The sequence below is a fragment of the Mustela nivalis genome (assembly GCF_964662115.1).
Source record: "Mustela nivalis genome assembly, contig: HAP1_SCAFFOLD_1057, whole genome shotgun sequence".
In the NCBI taxonomy this organism is placed as follows: domain Eukaryota; kingdom Metazoa; phylum Chordata; class Mammalia; order Carnivora; family Mustelidae; genus Mustela; species Mustela nivalis.
Window position 1 is genome coordinate 175,154 of NW_028135607.1, and position 25,413 is coordinate 200,566.

Below are 25,413 nucleotides of genomic sequence, written 5' to 3' on the forward strand. Positions count from 1 at the left end.
ATATTGTATTAGGTAACTGAGATCCGCTGAGAGAGGAGAACATCACTGTTCTCACCAAAAAATAAATAAATACATAAAATACTTGAAATGATGATGGGTTAATTAACTCGGTGGGACCTTCTGCAGTGCATCTGTACATCAAACCATCACACTGTGGTCTTTAAATACTACTACTACTACTGCGACTACTATTAAATAAACACCAGTGTATTTGTCAAGCATGTATTAGTAAACCCAAAAAGAAAACAAGTCGGGCAGCCAATCACTATGCTGGGTTTTAACCTTCAGGCCAACCACAGGACCTCTTACTTTACACAGAGAAAATACGAAAAACAAGACATTAACTTATCATTTAAAGAACATTTATTTAGGCACAACTAGGCCATGTCAACATAAGTTGATTCTCCTACTAGAAATGAATAAACATAACCTCATGCAGAAGAAAAGTCAATGTCACCTTTGTTCAATGCAGAGCGGCTGAAATTCGCAACAGCAGGTCTCTGCCACCAACACACACAGAGGTGGTTTTTAGGAAATAAAGATCATCTTTCAGGATTCACACTCTAGCTTGCACCTACGACTAGGATTACTAAATACCTTCCTTAAGCAAATTCCTTCTTCTCTAGGCACTTTGCAAATAGAAATACATGAGTCGGTATTCACAGCCTGCCCCTAAGATCCTCAATTAGAATAAGCAATTACCACATACTAGCCACTTGTGGGCTTAGCAATGCTTGAAAAGGAACACAGAAGGACTGTGACCATATGAATCGGAGTATATTAACTATTAAATAGGATGTGTGATAAAATTAGTACGAAGTATTTAACCAGTTATACAGAGAGAAAAAATCTTTTACATATTTGATAAAAGTTTAAGAAAAAGAGCCGTATTTTAAAACTTATATTAAACACTGCCTAACTGCAGAGTAAATCCTGTCCATGGAGAAATAAATGTTTTATAATTCTCAAAGAAGAAAATAATATAAACTTTAATTCATGGCAACATAGTTGGCTGGAAAAATGCCAGTTTGACCTCGAAGCTTTCCCTCCCACCAATCGAACTGTGAGTCTGTTTTTGATATAACTGTGATTCTGTCTCCGGCTTGAAAATTCAAGTCCCCAGGCTGTTGTCCCTCGAAAGAATACAATGCCGTCACTTCCACGGGCTCATCCAGATAGCCTAGAACAAACAAGCAGAGGTACTTAGACTACGCACACGTCTGATGGGAAAGCCTGGGAAGGGTGTGGGGCTAAGACGTAAATTAACTTCCCTACTTGATACTCTAATGCCTTCGCACATGGGGTCTGTGAGATTTTCATCCTATTATTAAACTCGTGTTTTTCTTCTTCAAAAAGAGCAAGTGTTTGGTAATAATACTTCCTAAATCCACACAAGTCAAACTACATACTATTATATACCTGACTATGCATTTAGCAAATCTGTGGTTGTAATTGTTGGACTTCTGAATGATCTCCAGGATACCACCACAAGCCAACCCTTGAACACGGTGGGCGCTTACACACAGAATGTTTCTGTGATTAACAGTATGATAATATAAATGTATTTTCTCCTTCTTTCCTTTTTTTTTAAAATTAATTTATTGACTTGACAGCACAAGAGAGCACTGGCAGAGGGAGAAGCAGACTTCCCGCAGAGCAGGGAGCCCGGAGCGGGACTCGATCCCAGGAGCCAGGACATAGAATCAAAAGTGATATGTGGATTTTCAGCTGATTGGGGTTTGGTGCCCCCAAATGCCACGCCCCACATGTTCAAAGGTCAACTGTATTTACATTTTCCCCCTTTTAATCGAATGGTCATTGTGGCTTCCATGAACTGTAGCTGTTAGAGAAAAACACATTTATGGTCACGATTGTATCATACAGGATTTAATTGAAAAACCATGCTCCAGGATGGAAGTAGACGTTATTACGCTAAGGGAAATCAGTCAGTCAGAGAAAGACAAATATCCTATGAGCTCACTCGTATGTGGAATTTAAGAAACAAATGTGCAAAGGAAGAAAAAGAGAGAGAAACACACAGAAACCGAGGAACAGACCCAGACTCTAAACTCTAGAGAAATACGGTTACCCGAGGGGCAGTGGGTAGGACAGGGATTGAAGAGAACACGTATCGTGCTGAAAAATAACACAAAATGTTAAAGAGAACAGAACAGGAACCACGCTCAGGAGCCGTTGGTTTTGAAGGCTCCGACTCTGAGGCACTTTGCTGGTTCAGGAGCACTTTCCCCACAGGCTTCACGGCTGCTCGCTCTATCTACACTGTCGGAACAGAGACAAAACTCAAACCAGCGCAAGAAGAAGGTCTGCATATGCTTAATCAGAGTTTCTCTCTCTCTCTTTTTTAGGATTTTATTTATTTGACAGACAGCGATCATAAGCAGGCAGAGCAGCAGGCGGGGTTGGGGCGGCGAGCAGGCTCCCTGCCAAGCAGAGAGCCCGATGCGGGGCTCGATCCCAGGACCCTGAGATCATGACCTGAGCCGATGGTAGAGGCTTAACCCACTGAGCCACCCAGGTGCCCCTTAATAAGAGTTTCAACATAATGTGTAAAATTTTTTATATTGTGTTAGGAAGAAAATACTTTGAGAACTGAGGAGTTATTACGAGTAAAATACAGTAACTTTACGAACTGTGCACCAGCAAAAGAAATATAGAGAAACAGATACTTTCTGTTCATTCATCCTTGTGCGCATTTTAGGCAATTTGATGGTTGTTAAACGTGTCTTAGTAGAGGCACACTGAAAACATAAATAACCGAATTCTGAAACTCAGTTATTTAACCCGATAATACTATAATAAAAGATAAACCAAATTTGGCTTGTTGGTAAGAAATAAAAAGTCAAGACTTGAGTTACACCGCACTGAGCGAGATTCGCCGTGTGTTGCCCACACACGGCGTGCGACAGTCCTTCCCGTGAGAGTGGTGCCCTGGGGTTGTCCGAGTCCTGCGGAAACAACCCCAGCAGCAACCCAGGGTCACATCACAGAGACTCTGGGGGTCGTTATTTTTTCTACCACAGACATGCTCTGTTTTTGTAATTTATACATGTGAACTTGCAGTCTGTCCATTTTAAGGAAGAAGGGTAAACGTGTGTCACCGAAAAGAAGAATCCTGATGCAGCCTGGGTATCATCGAGACCAGCGGAGTGACAGCCAACACACACTAACGAGCCCTCTGTTCCTCTGCATGTGACAAGCGCAGTGGGACACCGAGCCAGTCCTCACAACAGGCCTCTCTGTCATTAAACCGGAGGAATGCAAGCTGGTGTGAGAGGGAACGTCGTTCTGAACAGCATCTTCCCATCAGCTTACTCACCACCCACACACGAAGCTCAACCTCTTCAACCCCAGTTAAAGGACACCCTCAAGACTCCTCCTCTCCCGTCTCCAGACGTCTCGGATGACACAAAGCACAACCGGAGGAGCCCCAGTGAGCATCAGGGAATGTTCTGGAAGTCATCGCCATCTCAGCAGCCACGTGTTGCACAACATTAAGACGTCTGAAGGGGCGAGAGCAATGGTGACAGGTGCTGCCTCTGAGCTGTACCTTCCAGATGCGTGAGGGACAAAGTGCTGCCTCTGAGCTGTACCTTCCAGACGCATGAGGGACAAAGTGCTGCTTCTGAGCTGTACCTTCCAGACGCGCGAGAGACAAAGTGCTGATGGGCACGTGGTGCGAGGGCAGAGCCAGTGGTTGCGAGAGAAGGCGGCGGCACGGCGGGGCTTCCCCGACCCAAACTCTGGGCAGACATGAGGCAGAGGGGCGGGGATCGTGGCTGCTAGAGCGAGGGGCAGTACGGGCAGGACAGGCAGCCGGGGGGAGCCCCAGAAGACTCAGAAGCTGAAGCCGTTTCGGGGAAAATCCACACACAAGAACACGAGGCAGGGAGCCCAGCCGGAATGAAGGCCCTGGAGGCCGCAGCCCGCAGGCCCCGCAGGCCAGGCCCTACTGCTGCTTCTTCCAGCAAAATGACTTAAAGCTCTCCTTTGCTGTAAATATTTGGGATATTTCCCACAAGGAAAAGTTTAATGCCCACAAAATAGCTTATAAAAAAAAAAAGTGGGCCTTTTTCTTCCGGGAGGGGGGTTGGACCTTTCAGAAAGGGAAAGCCCCCAGGGACCACGGAAACCGGCCCCACTGCTGATGAAAGTATCTGGCGTTCACAGATGCCTTCCCTTCTGAGTGATCCAGGCCTTCTAGCTACCTATTCCTGTGCTCAAGAAATACGGAGGCTGGGGCGCCTGGGGGGCTCCGTGGGTAAAGCCTCTGCCTTCAGCTCAGGTCATGATCTCAGGGTCCTGGGATCAAGTCTGGCATCGGGCTCCCTGCTCATGGGGGAGCTTGCTTCCCCCTCTCTCTCTGCCTCTCTGCCTCCTTGTGATCTGTCAAATAAATTAAAAAAAAAAAAAAAAAAAGACAGAAAGAAATATGGAGGCTCTTTGAAGCAATTAGCCATTTTCCTCATCATATCCAACTTGAATTCAAACACAGGTTACTCTTCTCTCCCAGATCAGACCCACAACAGGAAACAGATCACAGGCCCCAGGGACGGGCAGCTGCCCTGAGGCTTCTAATTAGAGAGGCCACGTCTACTGGGTCTCACTGCGTCCTTCCCTGTTGCTTCCTCCGTGCTCTGCGTCATGTAGCCATAGGTAAGCAGCGTCTCTGGCCCCGACATGGTTCAGGAAAGGAATCCCAGGCTTCGGGAGGGCGTCTCAAGGCAAGCGGAAGTAAGAGCACAGACACGTCCTCGGTTTTGGGTACACTTAATACAGTAGTGAGCGGCATGACTGACCTAAGTCTCCAGGTCGGGGGTGGGGGTCTATCACTGTGGGGACCACATCCTCTGGAAGAGGAGGACAGTCCCTGGGGACTGAGGCAGACAAGGCCACAAGGTAAGTGCACCAGAACCAGCCGCTCTCAGATGGTAACATCCGGGGCAATTGTGCTTGTCGCAACTGGGGCAGGAGTCCTATCGGCACAGACTGACTCAGCCCAGGGCACCCTGCAGCACAGGATGGCCCCCACGGTGGACGTGTCCAGACTGTCACTGACAACTACAGGGTGAATGAGGGGTGGATGGTGAAGACTGACACAGGAGGGCACGGGGACAAGGTACAGTAAATCAGGCTGTGCACTTGCAAGGTTGTCTCGCTGAGACACCCAAGCACCAGATAGCTGGAGCTTCCAAAGGGTAGAACAAAAGTGCACGCAGTTAGGAGAATCACTGCTTTCCCCAACAGCCATGCAGAAGTGCAGCTGGTCAGCGTGTATGGGTCAGGCAGAGAGCAAGCCCGCGGCAGCCTTGACGTCCTGGTAGGTCGTGTTTAACTTGAGGTTCAGGCCTGTGCCCTGTGCTTTTTCTCTGCAGCAGTGCTTGGCCAGGATGTAAGAAAGTCCTTGCTAAGAACTGAACTGGTTTGACAGCTGCTTTAAAAAAAACAAAACAAAACGAAACAAAAAACAAAAAACAAAACCCCACAATCATGTAAAGTAAGTTTTATTTTAAAAATAGACTTTAAATCTTCCTTTCCATTTTTTTTTCAACATCCCTTATATTTGTAGAAAGTTATCCCAGTACCCACTGTTTGTACAAATTAATTCACCCTATACTCAAATATATAAACAAAACCTGATCGGCCAAGAACTGTCTGTGGTCGCATGGCCAATGCTCAACGTCCGAGCCTGATTCCAGAGCCCACTCAGGGTTTGCTGCTTCTAACTTCACACCGCCCTCAGTGCTTTTGAGGGGTGTTTCTAACATTCCTGAGGCACCCAGCCTGCGGGCACAGGCCCTTAGAGAACCCTGTGGAAAGGGGGTCACCTCTACTTCCGCTGTCCCTTGTCCTTCAGTGTCCCCGCTGGCCCCCTCTCCCTCAGCAACTCAGCTTGTCTGTTGACCTCAAATTTAAGAACCGCTTTAACTGCAAGCTATCTAAGTGTAGGTCTAATTCCAGCAGAGTCTCCTGAAAGACCGCGACATAAAGTTCTAGTCGTCTATGCTACTCGGGTATAAGCATTTACATGTTCGCCACTTTTGCTTCTGAAGGGTGTGTGTGTCCCACAGTCAAATTACTGGCAAGGTCAATAGTCTCCAGCCGGTTGCAAATCACATTCAAGAGAGCAAACTACATTTTAAAAGTTTCTTAGTGTTTTCCCGCTGTGCGGGAGACCACGGCCCAGTGTGCTCAGACCGTCAATCCCGGCGGCGGCCCCTCACACGCAGGGCGACCGCAGCTTTCCTGGACACCGCCCGGCGGGAAGCAGGCTCCAAACCGGGGGAGCCAGGCTGAAAGCACGTGGGAAGTCAGAAGCGACTGCACCAGGAAAGCATCATGGCTTCCATGGAAGGAACTGTGCTTACCAGACATTTTTGAAATATCTTTACAAATTAAAACCAAAATGTGTACTTAGCTACCTTGAGGTCCGTTTCCATGAAAGCAGTGATGCCCTGTAGTTTACTTTCCCAGGAGTATGGGGTTCTGTGACTCCAGTGACAAAAGGTGACGGGAGAAAATAAACAGGCTATGCAACAACTGGTTCACCTTTGCCCTCATTTTGTGTCCCATTCACATTTCTAAATAATTGCTTAATTCCCCAGGAATGTTTTGTTAAGAATATTGAAGTAAGACAGTACATCCTAGTAAGTTTTAGGTAGTTGCCAATAACGGCAAAATATCTGAACATGAAAAAAAAATCCTTAAAATATACAAAAATATCCACGGGGCTAAAACCCGGACAAGATGTGATGATGATGAAGTTGCAATTCACGATGAACAAACCTTGTCATTCTATGGTGACCAGATCCTAGAAGATCCTGCGGTTGGTCCTCCCACAGCCCCTGCGAGTCAGAGGGGCTCCATCCTAAGCTGGGGTGCCAGCCCCTCGGCCTGCAGGACCTGAAAAGCAGGTGCCCCGCACGGTCCCGTCGCCCTCCTCACCACGGACGAGTGCCACCAGGAGCGAAAGCACTTCCCTACGAAGGCTGCTCCTCCCAAGCAGGAAGAGGCACGTGGCCCGAGGTGCTGCCGTCCCAGAGCTTTAGACACCGCGGAGTCCTTAGCGTGCGACCGTAGGACGCGGGTGAGTCATTTTATCGCACAGATGTCGTACTTACCCACTCTCTGCGGAAGGCCGGGAAGTTCAGGGTAGAGCTTGCACTTGTGTCCGTTACCTGCAAAACAGGGACACCGGGCGGCATCAAGAAGACGTGTTAGCCTATCGCACCTAAGAGCCGTGTCTTCACTCCCGACGATTGCTGGAAACATTACTTTATCACAGTTTAAACCCAGAAAGTAGCCCCGCCATCGGGCAGGGGGTCACCCTCTACTACTGCAGGGTCAGAAACGCCGGACCACAGCGCTGACCTGGGCTCCAGGGTCGCAGGGCACACACGCATCTTCTCCCTGGAAGCGACCACGAGCAACCCGCGCGTTTTCCGAGGGTGCAGCCCCCAGGGCAGTGGTTTTCCGACATCCTCGTATGCTCAGTTCAAACTAATTTTCAAACGGCTCCTGTTCGCACACATTTTTAATTAACACCCAAACGGTTCAACGGGACCCTAAAACCCGCAGACGGCCTCCGGGGCCGAGTTTAGCGGCAATTGCGGAAGCCGGGCGGTCGCCTCGCCCCCGGGTCACGGCGTCACAGCAGGAAGAGGACCGCGCCGGCACCTGTCCCCGCAGGCCGCGGAGCCGTGGGGAGTCCGCGCCGGGGCAGGAGCGCCGTCGGGCGGCGGGAGACCTCCCCGCGCGCGTCCATCTTCCGGGACTTGGGAAACGCCACGGGCTCTACCGACCGCGTGCAGGTCACACCTCGTGCGTGTCAGACCTCGTGCGGGTCAGACCTCGTGCGGGTCAGACCGCGTGTGGCCGCCCAGGGTCCGAACAAATGTCGACGCGGGGGGCGTCTCCCTCCTCAGAGGCGAGTCCACGCGGACGAGTAAGCACCGGAGTCGGACCCAGGCCAGCGCGCGGCCCCGGACAGGAGGTGCGGGGTTAGAGGCGGGTTACGAGGCGGGAGCGAAGAGTAGCTGGTCCCGGGCACCTCCCCGGGGCTCCCTTCAGGCCAGTGCGCGGCCTCGCCAGGGCCCCGTGAAGGGGTGGGACGCGGTGCCGGAGCAGGGAGCGGGGGGCTCGGGTCCTTCGGCGCCTCCTCCCCGACCTGCCGGTTCCCCCCGGCGAGGGCCGCCACGTCCGCCCACGGGTCTCTCCGCGGCTGACCGACGGTCGATCGGAGCCGGCCGGAGTCGGGCCCAGCCTCCGCGCTCCAAGGCTCGCGGGAAGCGTCGCCCCCTTCAGCGGCGGCCCCGGGCACGCGACCCTCTGCGCCAGGGAGGCAGGACCCCGGGAGTGACCGTCCTACGGACCTGCGAGGGACGAGGGGCGGAGGCCGAACCCTGCGGTCCTGCAAGTCGGCTCGACGCGGACGGCCCAGGGAACACCGGAGCTCCCGAGGACAGGCGCGCACCGGAAACCGGCTGCTTCCAACCCGGCGCGTCCCGCCCGCGGGGGGTCGGCCTCTGGGGGAGCGGACTCTGCGGGAGAAGCTTCCGGCAACGGGCCTTGTCCCCGACGGCGAGGAGGCCGCGCCGTCCCTCTTCTCTTCAGCCCGTCCGTCCCCCCCTCGGACCCGAAGCGGAACGACAGAGCCTCGGGACAACCGCGCGCAGTAACGAACGCGCCTGCGTCGCGACCAAGGACTTACTTCGGGGGCCTCGTGCGGGGGGCGGTTGTGGTCCCGGCGTAGGCGCGGGAGGCACGTCTGTCGCCTGCAGCAGCACAAAGAGAAAACATGGAAGCACTAATTCACGTCGGCGCATCCAAGGGCCGAGTAACCCGGTTCACCTGCGGAGAAGAGCGCCCGCATGGCCCGTGCACTCCTCGGGGCCACACTCGGCTGACCCGGGGCCACGCGACGGGGCTGCGGGGGACTCTCCTGTCGCGGGTAGCTCGCCTCAGCCACGGTCCAGGGGGTGGGGCAGGGTCAGCGGAGGCTCCGCGCGTCCAGGCATGCTGCGCCACGGGGTCAGTGCTAGGGCTCCGCGCCCAAAGCCCCTGCCCTTCGCGGTCTCGGCGTGGCCGTCGTGGGCGTCGCTGTCTCCCGCTCGCAGCCACACGCCGGGGCAGGCGACTGCGGGAGAGGAGCGACGCTTCGCCCTGAAGCTGCCACCGAGGACGCGACCGAGTTCCACGTGTCCCCGAGGACGTCATGTGACTGGACGTGAGCGCGAAGTCGGGGGTTCCGGGGGGCTGAGGACCCGGACGGTCCGCGCTCCGAAGCCACCGTCCCGGGACCGCGGGGACACGCACCGCAAGAACCCGGAACCACAGGGACACACGCCGCGGGGACACGCACCGCGGGGACCCGAGACCACAGGGACAAGCGCCGCGGGGACACGCACCGCAGGGACACGGGACCGCGGGGACACGGGACCACGGGGACATGCGCCGCGGGAACACGGGACCACGGGGACACGCACCGCAGGGACACGCACTGCGGGGACCCGGGACCACAGGGACACGCACCGCGGGGACACGCACCGCAGGGACACGCACTGCGGGGACACGGGACCACAGGGACACGCACCGCGGGGACATGGGACCGCGGGGACATGGGACCGCGGGGACACGCACCGCGGGGACATGCACCGCTGGGACACGCGCCGCGGGGACACGGGACCACAGGGACACGGGACCACGGGGACACGCACCGCGGGGACACGCACCGCGGGGACCCAGGACCACAGGGACACGGGACCGTGGGGACATGCACCGCAGTGACACGCACCGCGGGGACACGGGACCACAGGGACACGCACTACGGGGACATGGGATCGCGGGGACACGGGACCGCGGGGACACGCACCGCTGGGACACGCGCCGTGGGGACACGGGACCACGGGGACACGGGACCACGGGGACACGCACCGCGGGGTCACGCTATGTGGGGACCCGGGACCACGGGGACACGGGACCGGGGGACACGCACCACGGAGACACACACCACAGGGACACGCGCCGCGGGGACACGGGACCACGGGGACACGCACCGCGGGGACACGCACTGCGGGGACCCGGGACCACAGGGACACGCGCCGCGGGGACACGGGACCGTGGGGACACGCACCACGGAGACGCGCACCGCAGGGACACGCGCCGCGGGGACGCGGGACCGCGGGGACACGGGACCACGGGGACACGCACCACGGGGACACGCACCGCGGGGACCCGGGACCACAGGGACATGCGCCGCGGGGACACAGGACCGCGGGGACACGCACCGCAGGGACACGCACCGCGGGGACCCGGGACCACAGGGACACGGGACCGCGGGGACACACACCGTGGGGACATGCACCGCAGGGACACGTGCCGCGGGGACACGGGACCACGGGGACACGCACCGCGGGGACACGCACCGCAGGGACACGTGCTGCGGGGACATGGGACGACAGGGACACGCACCGCGGGGACACGCACCGCAGGGACACGCGCTGCGGGGACACGGGACCACAGGGACACGCGCCGCGGGGACACGGGACAGCGGGGACACGCACCACGGGGACACGCACCACGGGGACACGCACCGCAGGGACACGCGCCGCGGGGACACGGGACCGCGGGGACACAGGACCACGGGGACACGCACCGCGGGGACCCGGGACCACAGGGACACGGGACCGCGGGGACACGCACCGCGGGGACACGCGCCGCAGGGACACGCGCCGCGGGGACACGGGACCGCGGGGACACACGCCGTGGGGACACGCGCCGCGGGGACACGGGACCGCGGGGACACGCGCCGCGGGGACACGGGACCGCGGGGACACGCACCGCAGCCCGCCTCCGCTCCCGCGCGGCTCTCCGGGCGTTGGCTCGCTGTCCGTCGCGCTCATACTTGGCGGTGAAGGAGTCCAGGACCTCATAGAGCTCGTCCGCTTGCGCCGGCCGCGGCGCTTCTCCGAAGAGCAGGTCGTAGGCTCGGACGTCGCGACAGTAAAACCTGGTGGAACGGGTCGGAGGCGGCGCTTAGGGACCCGCGGCTTCTCCCCAGTCCGGGTCGGGCCGCCCCTGCACACCGGCCTGTCGGCGCCGCTCGCGCTCCCGCGAACTCGTCCCGCCCCCGCGCCCCCGCGCGCCCCTCGGAGCCCGTCCCAGAAGTCCCCGGGCGCGCGTCGCCGATCGCGTGCACACGCTCACACCCGTACACACGCGTGTGCAAGGTCCCCCACTGAAGCCGACGCACCTCGAAGCGCACACTCTGTACAGGCTTTGACATTTCGGCTCCGCCGGTCCCTACAGCGCTTCCGGCGCTTCCTCGGTCCGAAGGACACGGACTCGCCCCGCGGCCGAAGACGTGCGTTCGCTTTAGTCTACTCCGGATTACGGGAAATCCGCCCAAAGGCCCAGATTCCAGTTTCTACCAGAATTCCCCCTCCTCGTTCCTCCGGCTCATCAAACCAGAAGGAAAACCTCCGCAAACCCCGGTGGTCCGGTTCCTCCGACTTCCCGCGGCCGCGCGGACGGACGGACGGACGGACGGGGCGCTGGGGATCTCGCAGGGACAGCCCGGTCGCCTCCGCGCAGGCTCCCGTCCAGGGCTCGCTGTGGCCCCCGCGCCCCCCCCCCCCGGGCTCCCAGCCCCGGACGCAGACAGGCTCTGGGGAAGTGGCTAGGTCTGTCGGGGCAGCCGGACTCACAGTTCGGGAAAAAACTAGCCAGTTTAGAGTACAAGTTCTTCACCCGTTAGAGAATGTCTAAATCTCCCCTTTTTACATTTCCTTTCAGTGTCCCAAGGGTCCCTGTTCAGGCGCCACCCCCGCGCCCCTCAGTGCGCACCACAGGCTCTCAATCCCTTCGTAAAAATCAGAATTCGTCTCAGTTTTATGCAAGAAAGACAAAGCGTCATAGCAGACCGCCTCTCGTATTAGGAACATCTGACTGACCTACAAGGTGCATGAAACAAACTTGGTGAATATTATGTAGCCACCGACTCATATTTAAGATTCTTCTACCGCTAAGTGGGAAAGAAAAGGACTCGTAATTGTTGTGACCAGAATCGTATGTGGCCAAACAAGGGGCACGATTCTCAGGAAAACACTGTAAGGCAATAAAGCTAAAAGTGAGTCATGTTACTCTTAAAGAAGTAGAATGGCTTTTTTTTAAATAATTTTTTGTCTCTTCTATATTTTCTTAAGTACATGTTACTTCATATCAAATCTTTAAATAAATAAATGCACAGTTGGAGTCGAATGCTGTGTTAGAAACGAACACACAAGGTTACTCTGTAAACTCTGAGCCACGACACAGACCTCGGAGGGGTCACTCTTCTCATCACGCTTTCCTGAAACCGGTGAGAATTATTTGGCCTGACTTACTTCCGATTAGTGTCTTTCCTTTCGATCAAACAACTGCCCTCTAAAGATACGCCAGCAAAGAGCCCTCTTGATTTGCAGTACGTAAAGACAGCGGCAGAGCTTCTCAGGGCAACGTTTCCTTCTAAATTCCTGCAAAAGAGAAGGTTTTGCGTCCCGGAGTCCGGCGGGCTGGGCCCTAAGATGGCGTGCGCAGCACTGCACTGCAGGTCACTTCGCTCAGAGGACAGATCTTGTCCTGTCCATCCGTCACGTGCCTTTCTGTTGTCCTTCCTGCTCTCCTGGGCTACTCGTGCTTAGCGTGGGCTAGAGCAGGGACAGGGCATGGGGAAGGGCACGGTATGTAAAACCATTATAAAAGGCCGTGCTGATTCCAAGGACTGCATTGTACCGAACACATGGAAAGTGGATACTTTCCTGTCTCCCTTTCTTGAAACAGGAATGTACCTTTTAAGAGTACTAAGGTCTGTGGGTTCTTCTTACACTGAGTATTTTCATGGAATTTAGAAACCTTTCTAGAAGACTGCATGGTCTGAGTTTTCAGCATTTCTATATTGCTTGAATGACCCCAAAATAGTTGTACACTACTTAGTTGCAACTACTTAGTTGTAACTAAGTACACCAGCAAACTCCATTAACAGAGGGGTAAAATGCACTCTATGTACTACACATACTACTCTAGTGAAAAGCTTCTATTTCCAATTTTCCATAATTCAGTCTGAAGAAAGTCTTTTTTCTTTCTTGACCAATGCTGCCTTTTACCAGTTAATTAAATTGGACTTGGCTCCTTCAGAGCTTAAAGGTAAATTTTATGTTCCATCCCAGTAGATATAATGGCCTGCGTTTCTGAAGTATTCAGTTTTTTTTGTTTGTTCCAGTTTCAGATTTTCTCATTTTATCATACTGGCTGTAGTTTGCAAATTTCTTATTTCCAAACAACCTCAAACTCTCCAGGACATATATAAACCATAAACCAGTTTCGTTTCAATTGAAGCTTCTTCTTAGGGCAAAACCATGTATAATCTTTAAACCATTACTATCCAACAGCTGTCCAGAAAGTACTTTATGGTACTCACCTTCCCAGGGGCCCAACTGCCACAGTAAAATTCCCTCCAAGGGTCAGGTTACCACCTTTTGCAAAAGCTTCTACTGCTCTGTCATAATTCAAAATTATTACCAAATCTGATACCTGAAAATGAAGAGACACATTTCTTTGAAAATAATTATGCACAAATGTCATTTAAAATATATGCTGATTAAAACTCAAAATATATACCATATGATGTAGCAAGAATTTCAGTGTAGACAGTGAAAGAAAAAGAAAGAAGAATCATTTTCGTTTTGAGCAGAGGACGTAAGCCACGGCTCTTTCCACGGGTTAGCACAGCAAACACCGCTGAGCATTCACTATGCACCAAACCCATACTGGGGGGCTCCGTGCACATTCCCGGTCCTCTTGGCAGGCTTGTGATGTAGGCAGTGACAGAGGTCTAGTGAGGTGACTGGACTGTCACGGTGAGAGCCGGAAGAGATCCGACAGAGGTTGTCAGGAAGATTACAAGTACTCCCTTCGACTACACATGCCAAGAAAGGCAACCAGCTAGGACTCAGGGCGTAAGATCCAGGGTCCTCAGTGACATTTCCACACTGAAGTCCCTGGCAAGGTCATGTGTCTACACTGATAAAGAGCATGTTGTCCACTTTCTTTTAGGGGCAGAAATTCAGAATAACAGAAGGAAGCTAGTTAACTATTAGTTCATGCCCCTACTGACTTAATTCTCTAAGTAAAAGCGAAAGTCAGAATGTGGGAATAATGCCCCAGACGAGCCAGCATGGAGGAGGTGCTCCCCACCACTGCACAGAGCCCAGTGCGAGCCCAGAAGTGTGGAGAGCCCTCGGGGCTGGAGGCCCGAGCCCGGTCCGGCCCCCTCCTGGAGAGCTGGTTGACCCGCGGCGTTCTGACCACTCTGCACCTCTCACCTGTTCCTGCGCACACTCACTTACCCTCTGAAGACCGAGGGTGTGTGTCACATACACCCTAGAAAAGGAAAGGCATACTGACTGAGGCTAAGAATTTGGGCTAAAAATCTAGCTCTTTGGGTGTGAATTCTACTTCCGCCTCTTGCACATCATGGGATCTTAGGCAAACAATTGAGCATCTTGAAACCTTAGCTCATTCCTCTGTTTTAAGGTGGGTATGATAACAGGAGCCACGTCCGTACGTAGACTCTGCATACACGCAGGCACGTGCAGAGACACGCGTACGGTTGTGTAAAGGGTTAGCTGAAATCCTCTGTAAAGCCTGGCGTGTTCACCACAACTCAATAAAACATGAAAAGGCCAAACAAACTGGTGTTTCAAAGATTACTTAGTTCATATAGTTCTTTAATGTTTTCTAATGTTTTCAAATCAATTTTTCATGGGACCTACAGAAGATACCACCAAAAGAGACCGCACTTGAAAAGACCTAATAGAGATCCCAAGACAAGTAGATTCTTTTAAAAATGCTTAATTTGGATCATTTTATAAAAAAAAATACAGTTGAGTTCCACAGCACGAACTAAGTACACCAGCAAACTGACCTCTAGGAAATACTTCACGGTGGGTCCTATGAACTGTTATTTCCAGCTCACATGTGGACAGTTTCTAAAGACTGCAGGGTCAAATAATACAGAATTACCTAGCATTTTTAAGCAAAATTAAGTAATTTTTCCCATGATTGTGTGAGCTATCTCTTACGTGCATTTTCAGGTAATACATATAAAATTGTTTTGCACAGTGCTTGGTGTGTACACACGCAGAGCGCACACAGCTCTGGCCCCGACCGTGTGAATACCTGACTGGTACTGTCCTCTGCACCTGTGGCATCGCAGTATAATTAAGGGAAAACTCTAAAAGTCAGTTAAAGAAAAAAAAAAAAATGACCCTTTAATTTTCTGGGTCACCTCAATTCAGCTCTCTCTGAAGAAGAGTAAAATGACCCTGTGTTCCTTGGTGATGTCGCTTATGAGGGAACCAGGTCAAAGCTCCACAGAGGTGGGAGAGGGGCCAGACTCTAGGTTCGTTTCTACAACTTAGAGGAAAAGCAAACAGATTCCCTGAAAGAAAACTGGCAAGAGAGCAAGTAGACAGTGTAAGACAGACACCCTTCCGGGGTCAGCTTTCCTAGGAGGTCTGCAGTGAGGTGTCAGTAAGATGCCAGCTCTGCCGTTAAATTTAACCCTTTCGTTAAAGAATGAAGCAAGCCCGATCCCCCTGCAGGAGAAGCTGGCGGAGGCATGTTAACCCCAGACGACCCCCAGGAACAGGGTGCTGTGGCCGGGAGCCCACCCGAGAGGCCGTCATCACCAGGAGCCAAGTCACAAAACGAAACCATGCAAAGTGGGCATTTGAAGTAATCTGCAGGCCAGACGGGGCACAACCGCGGGGCTACCGCACCTGAAGGCAGACTGTGTGAAGCCTGGTGCGCCCGGGGCCGGAGCTCTACAGCCCAACATGGACGTCAGCAGCCCTGCGAGCCCAAGCCACAGGCGGCCAAGGACAATGCGGTCCCTGTGAGGCGCATCTGTTCCAGAGATGCGCGGAAGGTGGGCACAGAGCACAGGGTGGACAGGCCGAGCTCTACTCCCCATGAAGAACATGGGAGACACCAGGCAGTCCTAAGAGGGCATCTCTCCGGAAAATGAAATACGGATTGCGTCGGTGGTGAAATGAGAACAGGAGGTTCTCGCCAGTTCTGTGCAGTAAGTTTCAGCTGGTTTTAGAGAAAACCGCAATTGTGTGTTTCCACACTTACCTCAATTCCCACTTCGAAGCCTCCGCCGAGCCCAGCTATCCCAATGGCTGAAGGCGCAGACCATTCTAACAAAAACAGAGACACGGACGTTACTCTAACATTAAAGCCCCTTGGCACATAAATATGGGTAGGAAAAATGCTACAGTGAGAATGAACAGTGTTTCTTTTAAAAATAAGGAGACTGTGGCATTTCTCCCTGCAATTTTAATATTACTTAATAAGAGTATATATATCTGGTTAAAAGTATTTTACTGATTACAATATCAATTCACAGCAGCATTTCACAGAGCGAGTCTACAAATGAAGGATCCACATGCATGGAAGAGCCAACGACACCATTAAATCAGGGTACAAGACCACAGTTTGGTTTAAAGCTTTCTTTTTTGTTTTTAAGACTTTATTTATTTGACAGAGAGACAGAGATCACAAGCAGGCAGAGAGGCAGGCACAGAGAGAGAGGAAGGGAAGCAGGCTCCCTGCTGAGCAGAGAGCCCGATGCGGGGCTCGATCCCAGGACCCTGAGATCATGACCTGAGCCGAAGGCAGAGGCTTCACCCACTGAGCCACCCGGATGCCCCCAGGTTTAAAGCTTTCTAAGAGCTTTCATCTACTACACTCACCCTTCTGTCGTCAAACTACTGAAAAAAATTGATTCAAGTTGCGTTTGCTTTGACTGAAAGGTGCTAAGGTCGGAATTAGAATAACGGATTTCTGCGGGTGGGTTCTGTTCAGAGGTTGCACACAGACAGCACCCTCCTCCACACCCCCGGCACCTAGGAACAAACCATGGGTGAAGTTCAAAGGGTCATTGTTTCCTGCGGTATGAAGCAGCTTTTTAAAGTTCCTTCACCAACTGCTACATAAATTATGAAACTAGAGGTATATTTTTATGACAATTACCATAGCCAAATTTGTGAACAAGATATCTATTTCATCAAAATTCAATGTACAGAATGTTGACAAAACAACTTTAAGAAATGTGACATTGCTGGGGCACCTGGGTGGCTCAGCTGTTAAGTCTCTGCCATCAGCTCAGGTCATGATCTCAGGGTCCTGGGATCGAGCCCCGTATCGCACCCCAGGCTCTCTGCTCATTGGGGAGTCTGCTTCTCCCTCTCTCTCTGCCTGTGTCTCTGCCTGCTTGTGATCTCTCTCTGTCAAATAAATCATTAAAAAATCTTTAAAAAAATGTTTGAAAGGTATTAGATATTGAGGCTCACAGACTCACAAATCCACGTCCCTTAATCTTTATAAACGTGTGTAATACATCCAACTGTGGAACCCTCCCGTACTGAACACATATAGCATTTGACCACTGCAACTTTCAATATTTATAAGTTTTACAAAATAATTGAGGTGTATAATTCTATTTTTTAGTTAGAGCTTTATCATAGATATAAGAGAGCAAAAGGAGTCAAGATAAGTTTATTATAATCACTTTTAAGGGTAACACAATAATAAACTGTTTCTATTGTAAATCTGAGGACAAAAACTGGTCTTTTTGTACCTAGTAGAATAAGAAATAGCCTACAAATTCAAGATTATTAAGATTTTAACAAGATAAATTTCCTTACACTTGAAAACTAAGTACAATAATTCCACTTGAATTAGGGAAAAAAAATTAATTTGATGGGGGCAGTGTGAGATTGTGTAGATAAAGGACTTTCTGAAAGGCTTCTTGGCTTCTGAACCTAATTTTGTCTTCTAGATAACAGGATATTGCTTGGATATATTCAGAACTAATCCACCAGGCTTAGGGGAGTTTCGATTACAGAAATTAGTGTCATATAATCCCAAGTTGTTTTCCATTTCCTATGCTAAGAACAGTCCCTGTCTGAAGACTGCCCATCTGGCCAGGATCTGGGGAATCTGCTGTTTCATCCGGGCAATTACAGACGGAGCAGCTGGCCTTCAGGATGGCGGGGAGGGAATGGAGAGAAAGGGCCACCTGTGGGGCGCCTGGGTGGCTCAGTCGTTAAGCATCTGCCTTAGGCTCAGGTCATGATCCCAGAGTCCCGGGATCCAGCCCTGCATCGGGCTCCCTGCCCAGCAGGAAGCCTGCTTCTCCCTCTCCCACTCCCCCTGCTTGTGTTCCTTCTCTCGCTGTGTCTCTCTGTCAAATGAATGAATAAATAAATAGATAAATAAATAATTTTTTTAAAGGCCACCTGAGGTTCTGAGAGACCCCGGAGGTCGTCAGACCTCCCCCTCTGCAGATGGCGCCCCTGTCCACCCCCGGGGGGAACAGTTCACAGACACTGAAGACCCTCTGAGTGGGCCTCCACTTTGTCTGGTGTGACCCGGAGGTCTCTCAGGAAAGTGTGTGCAGTGCTCGAGAAGAAGGAAACTTGGTTGTTTCCAGGTCATCGGCAAGGACTAAACCACGAAATGCTGGGCCACAGCTTTGGGGAGAGACTCCAACTTACTCTGGGGACACATCATAGGACACAATGGGCCTGACCACCGAGGTTCAGTGGCCACACGCCCCACAGACTCCCAGATGTATCTACGGTCATTGTCCTACACTCTCTTCCAGATTAAAATTAACTTACCTACACCAAAAAAATCTATTAAGAGAGAAATATATTCAATTATATGAGCAAAATGAGAATGTTAAATCAGTATAAAAAGCATTTTAGTTGGTTATGACGCAGGTGCGTACATTTTAAATGTTACTATAAATACCAGCTAAATCTTTGGGAATTAAGGAAAGTATGTTTTGATTTCATCTCTGACAAACCAAATGTTAGATTTCACCCCAGAAAGTAAAGCCAAATTGTATTGTCCTGATCTGCTTCCACCTTTAAAGCACAGGCTTTAAACAAAACTTTCAGGTTTTATCGTTTCCTACAGGAATAGCAGGAAGTTTCCAGATGGCTCTGATCTTCTTATCAACTCCCAGAGAACAAAAGAAAAGTTGTACCACAAAGCTGAAAATAAGATTCATATTCAACACCAGAAATGCAGATATTGTCACAGTCAGTATTTGCTCCATGGAAGAAGTACAAAATGTACGTAAGACGAAGCAGATGTACGCCTGCAAGTGTCATCTAGCATTTTAAGAGGAGAAGAGAACGGGAAACCCCCGCCTTGTGGACGGGACGTGCAGAGTGCACATTCCAGGGTGACAGCAGTAGGAGGATCCCCGCCAGGGGTGTCCAAAATGAAGACAGTCAACTTACTTCCGTCCGGAAGACGAGCCAGCACGACCCCACTGCCTCCTCTAGCAGTTACTAGAAATCCAGCTTTTATCACCGACAAAATGGCAAGGCCCTTCGCTTTAGCGATGACGTGGGCTGCAAAATTAAAGACATCAGGCAGGTGAGGTCTGGAGTGGACTTGCCTGAACAGACGACGTTAAGCAGACGGATGCACAGAAGTTCTGACGGGCAGGACCCCAGGCTTCTCAGGACCGTCTCAGTGGCACCAGTGGGCCAAAGAACAACTCGCCAGCGACACGGGGGCCCGATCGCCCCACCGCCCCATCCTTCCCTGTGCTGTTTCCAACACCCACAGAACCAAGGCCCAGATATGCCCACAATGGGCAACAGATGGGATTCACGATGAGATTCTTTTAGTTGACGTGTACGAGCAGGACAAATGATTTGGAAATTTCAATTAATTGAGAATATAACTCATAAAAAACAGGTTACTATGTTAAAGAAAATGCAATCCATACGGAACTAAGTACGAAGGAGAAAGCCAGCAAGGGTGGCCTGCACACGGCAGAACCTGGGCCTCAGAGCCGCACAGCTGGTTCACCTTTTACCAACACGAAAATTACATGTGAACACAGAAAAACGAAGTGATTCGCCACTTTAGAAGAGTTTTAGCTTTCATTCAAGTATTCAAGTACCACGTGCGTCCCAGCGCACTGAGGACAGAGATTACACACTTGGTTACATCACATAGAGTGAGTTATCAGCTCCGCCCCCCAAACACTGCCCCCCTGGATTCCCCCACACAATACTGCATCTCCCAATAACAAGGGGAGATGACTTGATGTACTGTCCTTGGTCAAATATTCCACCAAGAAAGCCACATTGGACCTGTACTCAAATACAAGGAAATGCTCTTGAGGAGGCTCTGGAAAACACGACGTTTCTCGTGTAACTATGCACACCAATTCAAAATGTCAACGGCAGCGTCTCAGAGATAACATGCTCACAAGCATGACATCTGCACGTGGACATGTGGAGCCTCAGAGCCCAGCAACGAACAGCAAACGAGGCTGCGCCTGCCTTCCTCCGGGACTCTGCGAAGCTCCAAGTGCACCGTATGAGGCTGGAACCTTACTGTCTGTCACAGAGGGTTATTTCTACAGCCACATGTTGGCAGAACATCTGCTCCTACAACTCACTCTCCACTCTCTGCCCGTACGGTCAGGACTGCCTCTATTTAGACAGAACAAAAGTAGATGGACATATTTTCAATGTCAGGTTTGGTTTTAGAGATTTTCCATCCAAATTCAGGATAATGCCAATAATGCCTAAATAATTTGTGAATTAGCTTTTCATTTATAATATAGATGCACTGACTGCAGATTCCCTGATGGAATTTTACTGCACTAATTGCTTGATAAATAATCCATACTCAGATGTTTCTATGCCGGGAAATACAGTTTGCCCATAAACTGGGCGAGCAGGCTGTGTTTGCTGAAACAGCGGACACATGTCAGAAATGTCTGCTGTCTCCTGTTCCAGAATATCGCCACCGAAGACTCCGTTTCTCTGGCTGAATTTTCTTCAGGCCCTAACACAGTACTTATCAAACTGGTATGTGCGGACAGATCACTGGAGGTTTGTGAAAAATGCAGATTCTGACCCCTTAGGCCTCAGTGGTGCCTTGAGGTCTTGCGTTTTTAACAAGAACCCAGGGGATGCCCAGCGGCTGGTCCAGTCTGCACGTGGGGTAGCAAGGCTCCTCGGAGCCTGTCTTCATGTTGGCAGTAGTAGTGTCCAGACCCAAATAATGATAATAATAATATTTATATAGTATTATATATTAAATATAATAATATTATTACAACAGCAAATTAAACTTTTTTAACATTTAAAGTTCTGCTAAACAACTTTAAAAAAATCTGGTGTAAGAAATTAAACTAGTTTTAAAAAAAGAAGTTAAATCCGTTTTGTGATGCAGGATCTGTTTCCCAGGCCCATGATTAATGAAGAGCGAAAGCAGCCTGAAGCAGTCCCCAAGCCAGTTTGCGTAGGAATCTTTGCTCCTGGTACCAGCCGTAGGAACAGTAGGAATAACTGGGAGCAGCTGGTTCCCCAAAGCCCATCCTAGCCTCTGGCCTCCTGCTTCTGCCACAGTCCTGCCCAGGCCGCTCTGCTCCCAGGGTGTATGGGGCAGGTTTGGGGGGGGGGGGTGCTGGTAGAGGTGCTGTTATTTTCATGATCCAAAGAATCTCATGCACAGCTGGGTTAGGAATGATTGACTCATGTCTTCCCCAACCCCTACAAAACATAAATACCTGACCTCAAAAAAAGAAAACCCAAAGTTAAAATTGGTTTCTGAGATTGGCTAGTGATTCTGCAAGATAAGCTTGCAAAGGCTTCAGAAACCAAGGACGATGACAGGGGAGTTTGGGGAAGCCCAACTGGACACAACTAGGAGGAGGCCAGAAGGGGTCTCTACGGGGGAGTGGGGGTGCCCCAGGAGCCCAGCCGGCAGACCACCAGGAGGAAAGCAGTGCTCTGCGGGCCTGTTGCCCCTGGGGCCTCCATCTGAGTGCACCCAGCAACTAACGCACGCAACCCAGAGAAACGAGAGGCACATATTTTATTTACCAGGAATGATCTTATCGGGTCCGTTTCTGGAGGTTATTTCCGTGAATTCTCTCAGAATTTTAGCAGCCTTTTTTGCTTCCGATTTCAAATTGGAAGGTATAGGATTATTCACTGAAAGATTAAAAAAGGAGATTTTAATGAAAAAATCTAGTAAATGCAGTTAGATATGTATTATGGTTTCAGTTTTTCTCACGCACAGCTGAGCATTGACCGATTCCATCCTTCTAGACAAAATAAGTGACTTGAAGACCCTCAAATTATTGTCTCATCTCTGTTTTCCTGATAACATCAATTCACTCTGAGATTGGGAAACCCTACATTCTCAAAACCCCAGAAATTATAAATTCCTGGGATTCTAAAAGATCTTAAACAAAGTCTGGTCCAATCTCCTAATTACGTGTCTGCTCTCTGTAATTCTTAGCTCACCTCAATACTAGTTAAAAGACATTAAAATCTGAAGAATTAACAAAAGATGTAACTTACAACTGTGTGTAATAAAAAATACAATATTTATCTGGATGTTTTTGTCAGAATACTGAACTATCTGCATAGATTCTCCTTGTGAATAAAATTCTGAGACTTGGGAAGTGAGCGACCACTCCTGTGTTTGCACAGCCCCAGCTTTCAGGCCTGCCTGGGTGTCCTCAAGTCACGCAAGCAGTGTTTGTCCCCAAAAATGCACAGACAACCCTCCCAGACCCGAAGTCTGTGGGGACAGATCGCCCTTCTCACAGGAAAAGCGATCTGAAGAGCCAAGGAGCCCACGAGGCGCCGATGTCGAGTCTGTGGCTCAAGCCATCAAATGCCTTTTTTATTGCAAAGACAAGGTTTTCAGCTCAGAAGTTCACCTGCTTCGGTTCTTTCCGTTTCTGTTCTCAATAGATGCTGGTTGTTCCTTAAATACTTGAGCATATTTCAAAGGGTATTTTTTTATCCTTGTCTGATAATTGCATCATCTCTGGCCTTTCAGGATCTGCTTTTGACAGATCTTTCTCCTCGTTATGGGTTAGATTTTCCTGTTTCTACCCACTTCTGGCAAAACCAGATGGTTGCCGGACCCGGTGAATACGCTGCATGTTGGGTCCAGACTCTGTGGTCGTCTCTGGGGCCGATGCCCTTGGCAGCAGGCAGTGTCCGGAGCCCTGCGTCAGCTCAGTCTTCCCAAGGCCTGCTTTTGCAGGAGCCGGGGCGCCTGTCGCGTGCTGGGGACGGAGCCCTGCAGCCAGGTGCGGCCCCCCGGGCTCTCTCAGTGTCCTGGGGCTTCACGTGCTCACCCCCCCCCCCCCGTGCGGGAGCTGCGGCCCCTCCAGCGCTGAACTGAAAACTGGTCACATCCTGGCTCCTCGGTGGTGGCTCTTGGCTCCACGGCACTCACAGGGATTTGTGGGGTCCCCTCGCAGAGTGCTGGAGCTCGCCCTCGCCCTGGCCCCCCTGGGCCTGCGAGTGTCTCACACAGCGCAGCCCGGGCCCCAGAGCACATCCTGGCCTAGCAGCTGGGGAAGGTGCCTTCGGGCAGGAAAAGAGGCGGCCTCCTGGCTCCTGCCTCCTCCGAGGTCCCAGCTACGCTCACCGGGTACCCCACGGGTGCAAACACACACCCGCTCTCTTTTGCCCAGTTTCGAGGGTTCACAGAAAGTGGCAGGGCGTTTCTCTGTCACGAACCCCCCAGCTTTTACTGGCCGAGTAACGGGAAGTCTCTTTGCGTCCCGTCAAGTCTCTTAACACTGTTCTGTTTCGTATTCATTTGTAAAGTAAGGAAATTAATCTTTTTCTAGACAATAAGTCACAAATATTGATTTGCTGTTTGCCATTTCTCTTTTGAATTTTTTTATGATGTTTTTTCTTTTTTTTTTTTTTTAAGATTTTTAAGATTTTTGGGACGCCTGGGTGGCTCAGTTGGTTGGACGACTGCCTTTGGCTTAGGTCATAATCCTGGAGTCCCGGGATCGAGCCCCACATCAAGCTCCCAGCTCCACGGGGAGTCTGCTTCTCTCTCTGACCTTCTCCTCGCTCATGCTCTCTGTCTCGCTCTCAAATAAATAAATAAATAAATCTTTTAAAAAAAAAAAGATTTTTAAGATTTTTTTGTTAAAGATCCACTCACTCGACAGAGGGAGCATACGCAGCGTGCGGACAGTGCGAAGCAGACTTGCTGCTGAGCAGGAAGCCCGAGTGGGGCTCGAGGCCAGGACCCTGGGGTCACGACCCAAGTCAAACTCAGACGCTTAACGGACTGAGCCACCCAGCTGCCCCTTATGATGGTTTTTCTACTTCTGTCTTCATGAAATCAAGTTCACCTTCTCTTCTAAGTTTTACAAGTGTCTCTAATTAAACGAAATGATTCCCAAGTTCATATGGAAAAACAAACAACCAAGAGAATATAGAGAAAAAGTATGTAAAAGAAGAATGAGGGGGACAAGTTCTGCCAGAAGCTGCAACGTACGGTGAGGCCTGCGTATTGTACCGTAGAGGCAAAAAGAGGCGGGAAACCCAGTTTTACAAAACAGAAAATTCAGAAACTGACTCGAACATATAAAATAATTTACTACATAATAAAGAAAGCACCTTAAATCATTGCAGAAAAGCTGTATTACACAATAACTGGTGATCTCTGGGGAAATTCATCCACTGCCTCATATAGCAGACCGCTGTAAACTCCAAATTCATCAATGACTTGAAATGCCCAAAATCAAACCATGAAAGAACCAGAAATTACATGAGAATTACTTTTCAAATTCATAGTACAAAAGGCCTAGGTATGACCAAAAAAAGGTCTATATTTTTAAATGATCAGAACTTATGGCATAAACATACTGTGAACCAAAAGGGAACCGTACACACATGCAAACACAGAGGGAAACGGCCCCTCCGACTCTGGGCACCCACCGCACTACTGTCTGCCCGACGCTCGTTGACCCCTGCTGCTGAACGTGTGCCCTATTTCCACTTCCAGCTTCTGTAGATAGAGCCGTTCGCTGGCGACTGTCTTCAGATAGGGCCCTAAACGCTGGAACTGAGCAATCAGAGAGACTCAAGATCCGTTAGCTGTTTATTAAACTGCCGAACTGTCCCCCCAAAATACTACCCAAGTTTAACTGGCTGACACCCCGAAACACCACCCACATTCAGAACCACTGAGTAGCACCATAAAAAACTCCACTGTTACGGCTGACGCTGGGAAAGGCAAAGTCTGTACATCAGAAAAACAGGATGACAAATTTTATTTGAATTTACCTGAATACTAGCGAATTTTCCTTTTGTTTGATTATATTTTCTGTTTCACATATTTTCTGTTCATATACTTTGACTTTTTCTGGTTCCATACTCCTTTTGCCCATAATTTTAATCATGTTGTAAGTCTATGTCTCAACTTGCTTTTTAAAAAAAAAAAAATATTTAGAGTTTTCAGCATTTGTTTTTAATT

General features: G+C 50.6%; 1 protein-coding gene across 2 annotated transcripts in view; it reads right to left on the bottom strand.

Annotated features, from left to right (window-relative positions):
- Window positions 1–970: 970 nt before the first annotated feature.
- SH3YL1 (SH3 and SYLF domain containing 1) overlaps window positions 971–25,413 on the bottom strand; it is a 35,128-nt gene continuing 10,685 nt past the window's right edge. Inside the window, exons 2-11 of one of the 2 annotated variants that reach the window (XM_082750412.1) lie at window positions 21,990–22,100; window positions 19,377–19,490; window positions 16,195–16,259; window positions 13,475–13,587; window positions 12,402–12,530; window positions 10,842–11,026; window positions 10,611–10,624; window positions 8,729–8,792; window positions 7,140–7,196; window positions 971–1,180 (exon numbers count right to left, since the gene is read on the bottom strand). In XM_082750412.1, coding sequence (XP_082606538.1) covers window positions 990–1,180; window positions 7,140–7,196; window positions 8,729–8,792; window positions 10,611–10,624; window positions 10,842–11,026; window positions 12,402–12,530; window positions 13,475–13,587; window positions 16,195–16,259; window positions 19,377–19,490; window positions 21,990–22,100 — 1,043 coding nt within the window. In that variant the 3' untranslated portion in view covers window positions 971–989. The remainder of the gene's footprint in view (window positions 1,181–7,139; window positions 7,197–8,728; window positions 8,793–10,610; window positions 10,625–10,841; window positions 11,027–12,401; window positions 12,531–13,474; window positions 13,588–16,194; window positions 16,260–19,376; window positions 19,491–21,989; window positions 22,101–25,413) is intronic. The other variant, XM_082750411.1, reaches the window with a different exon arrangement.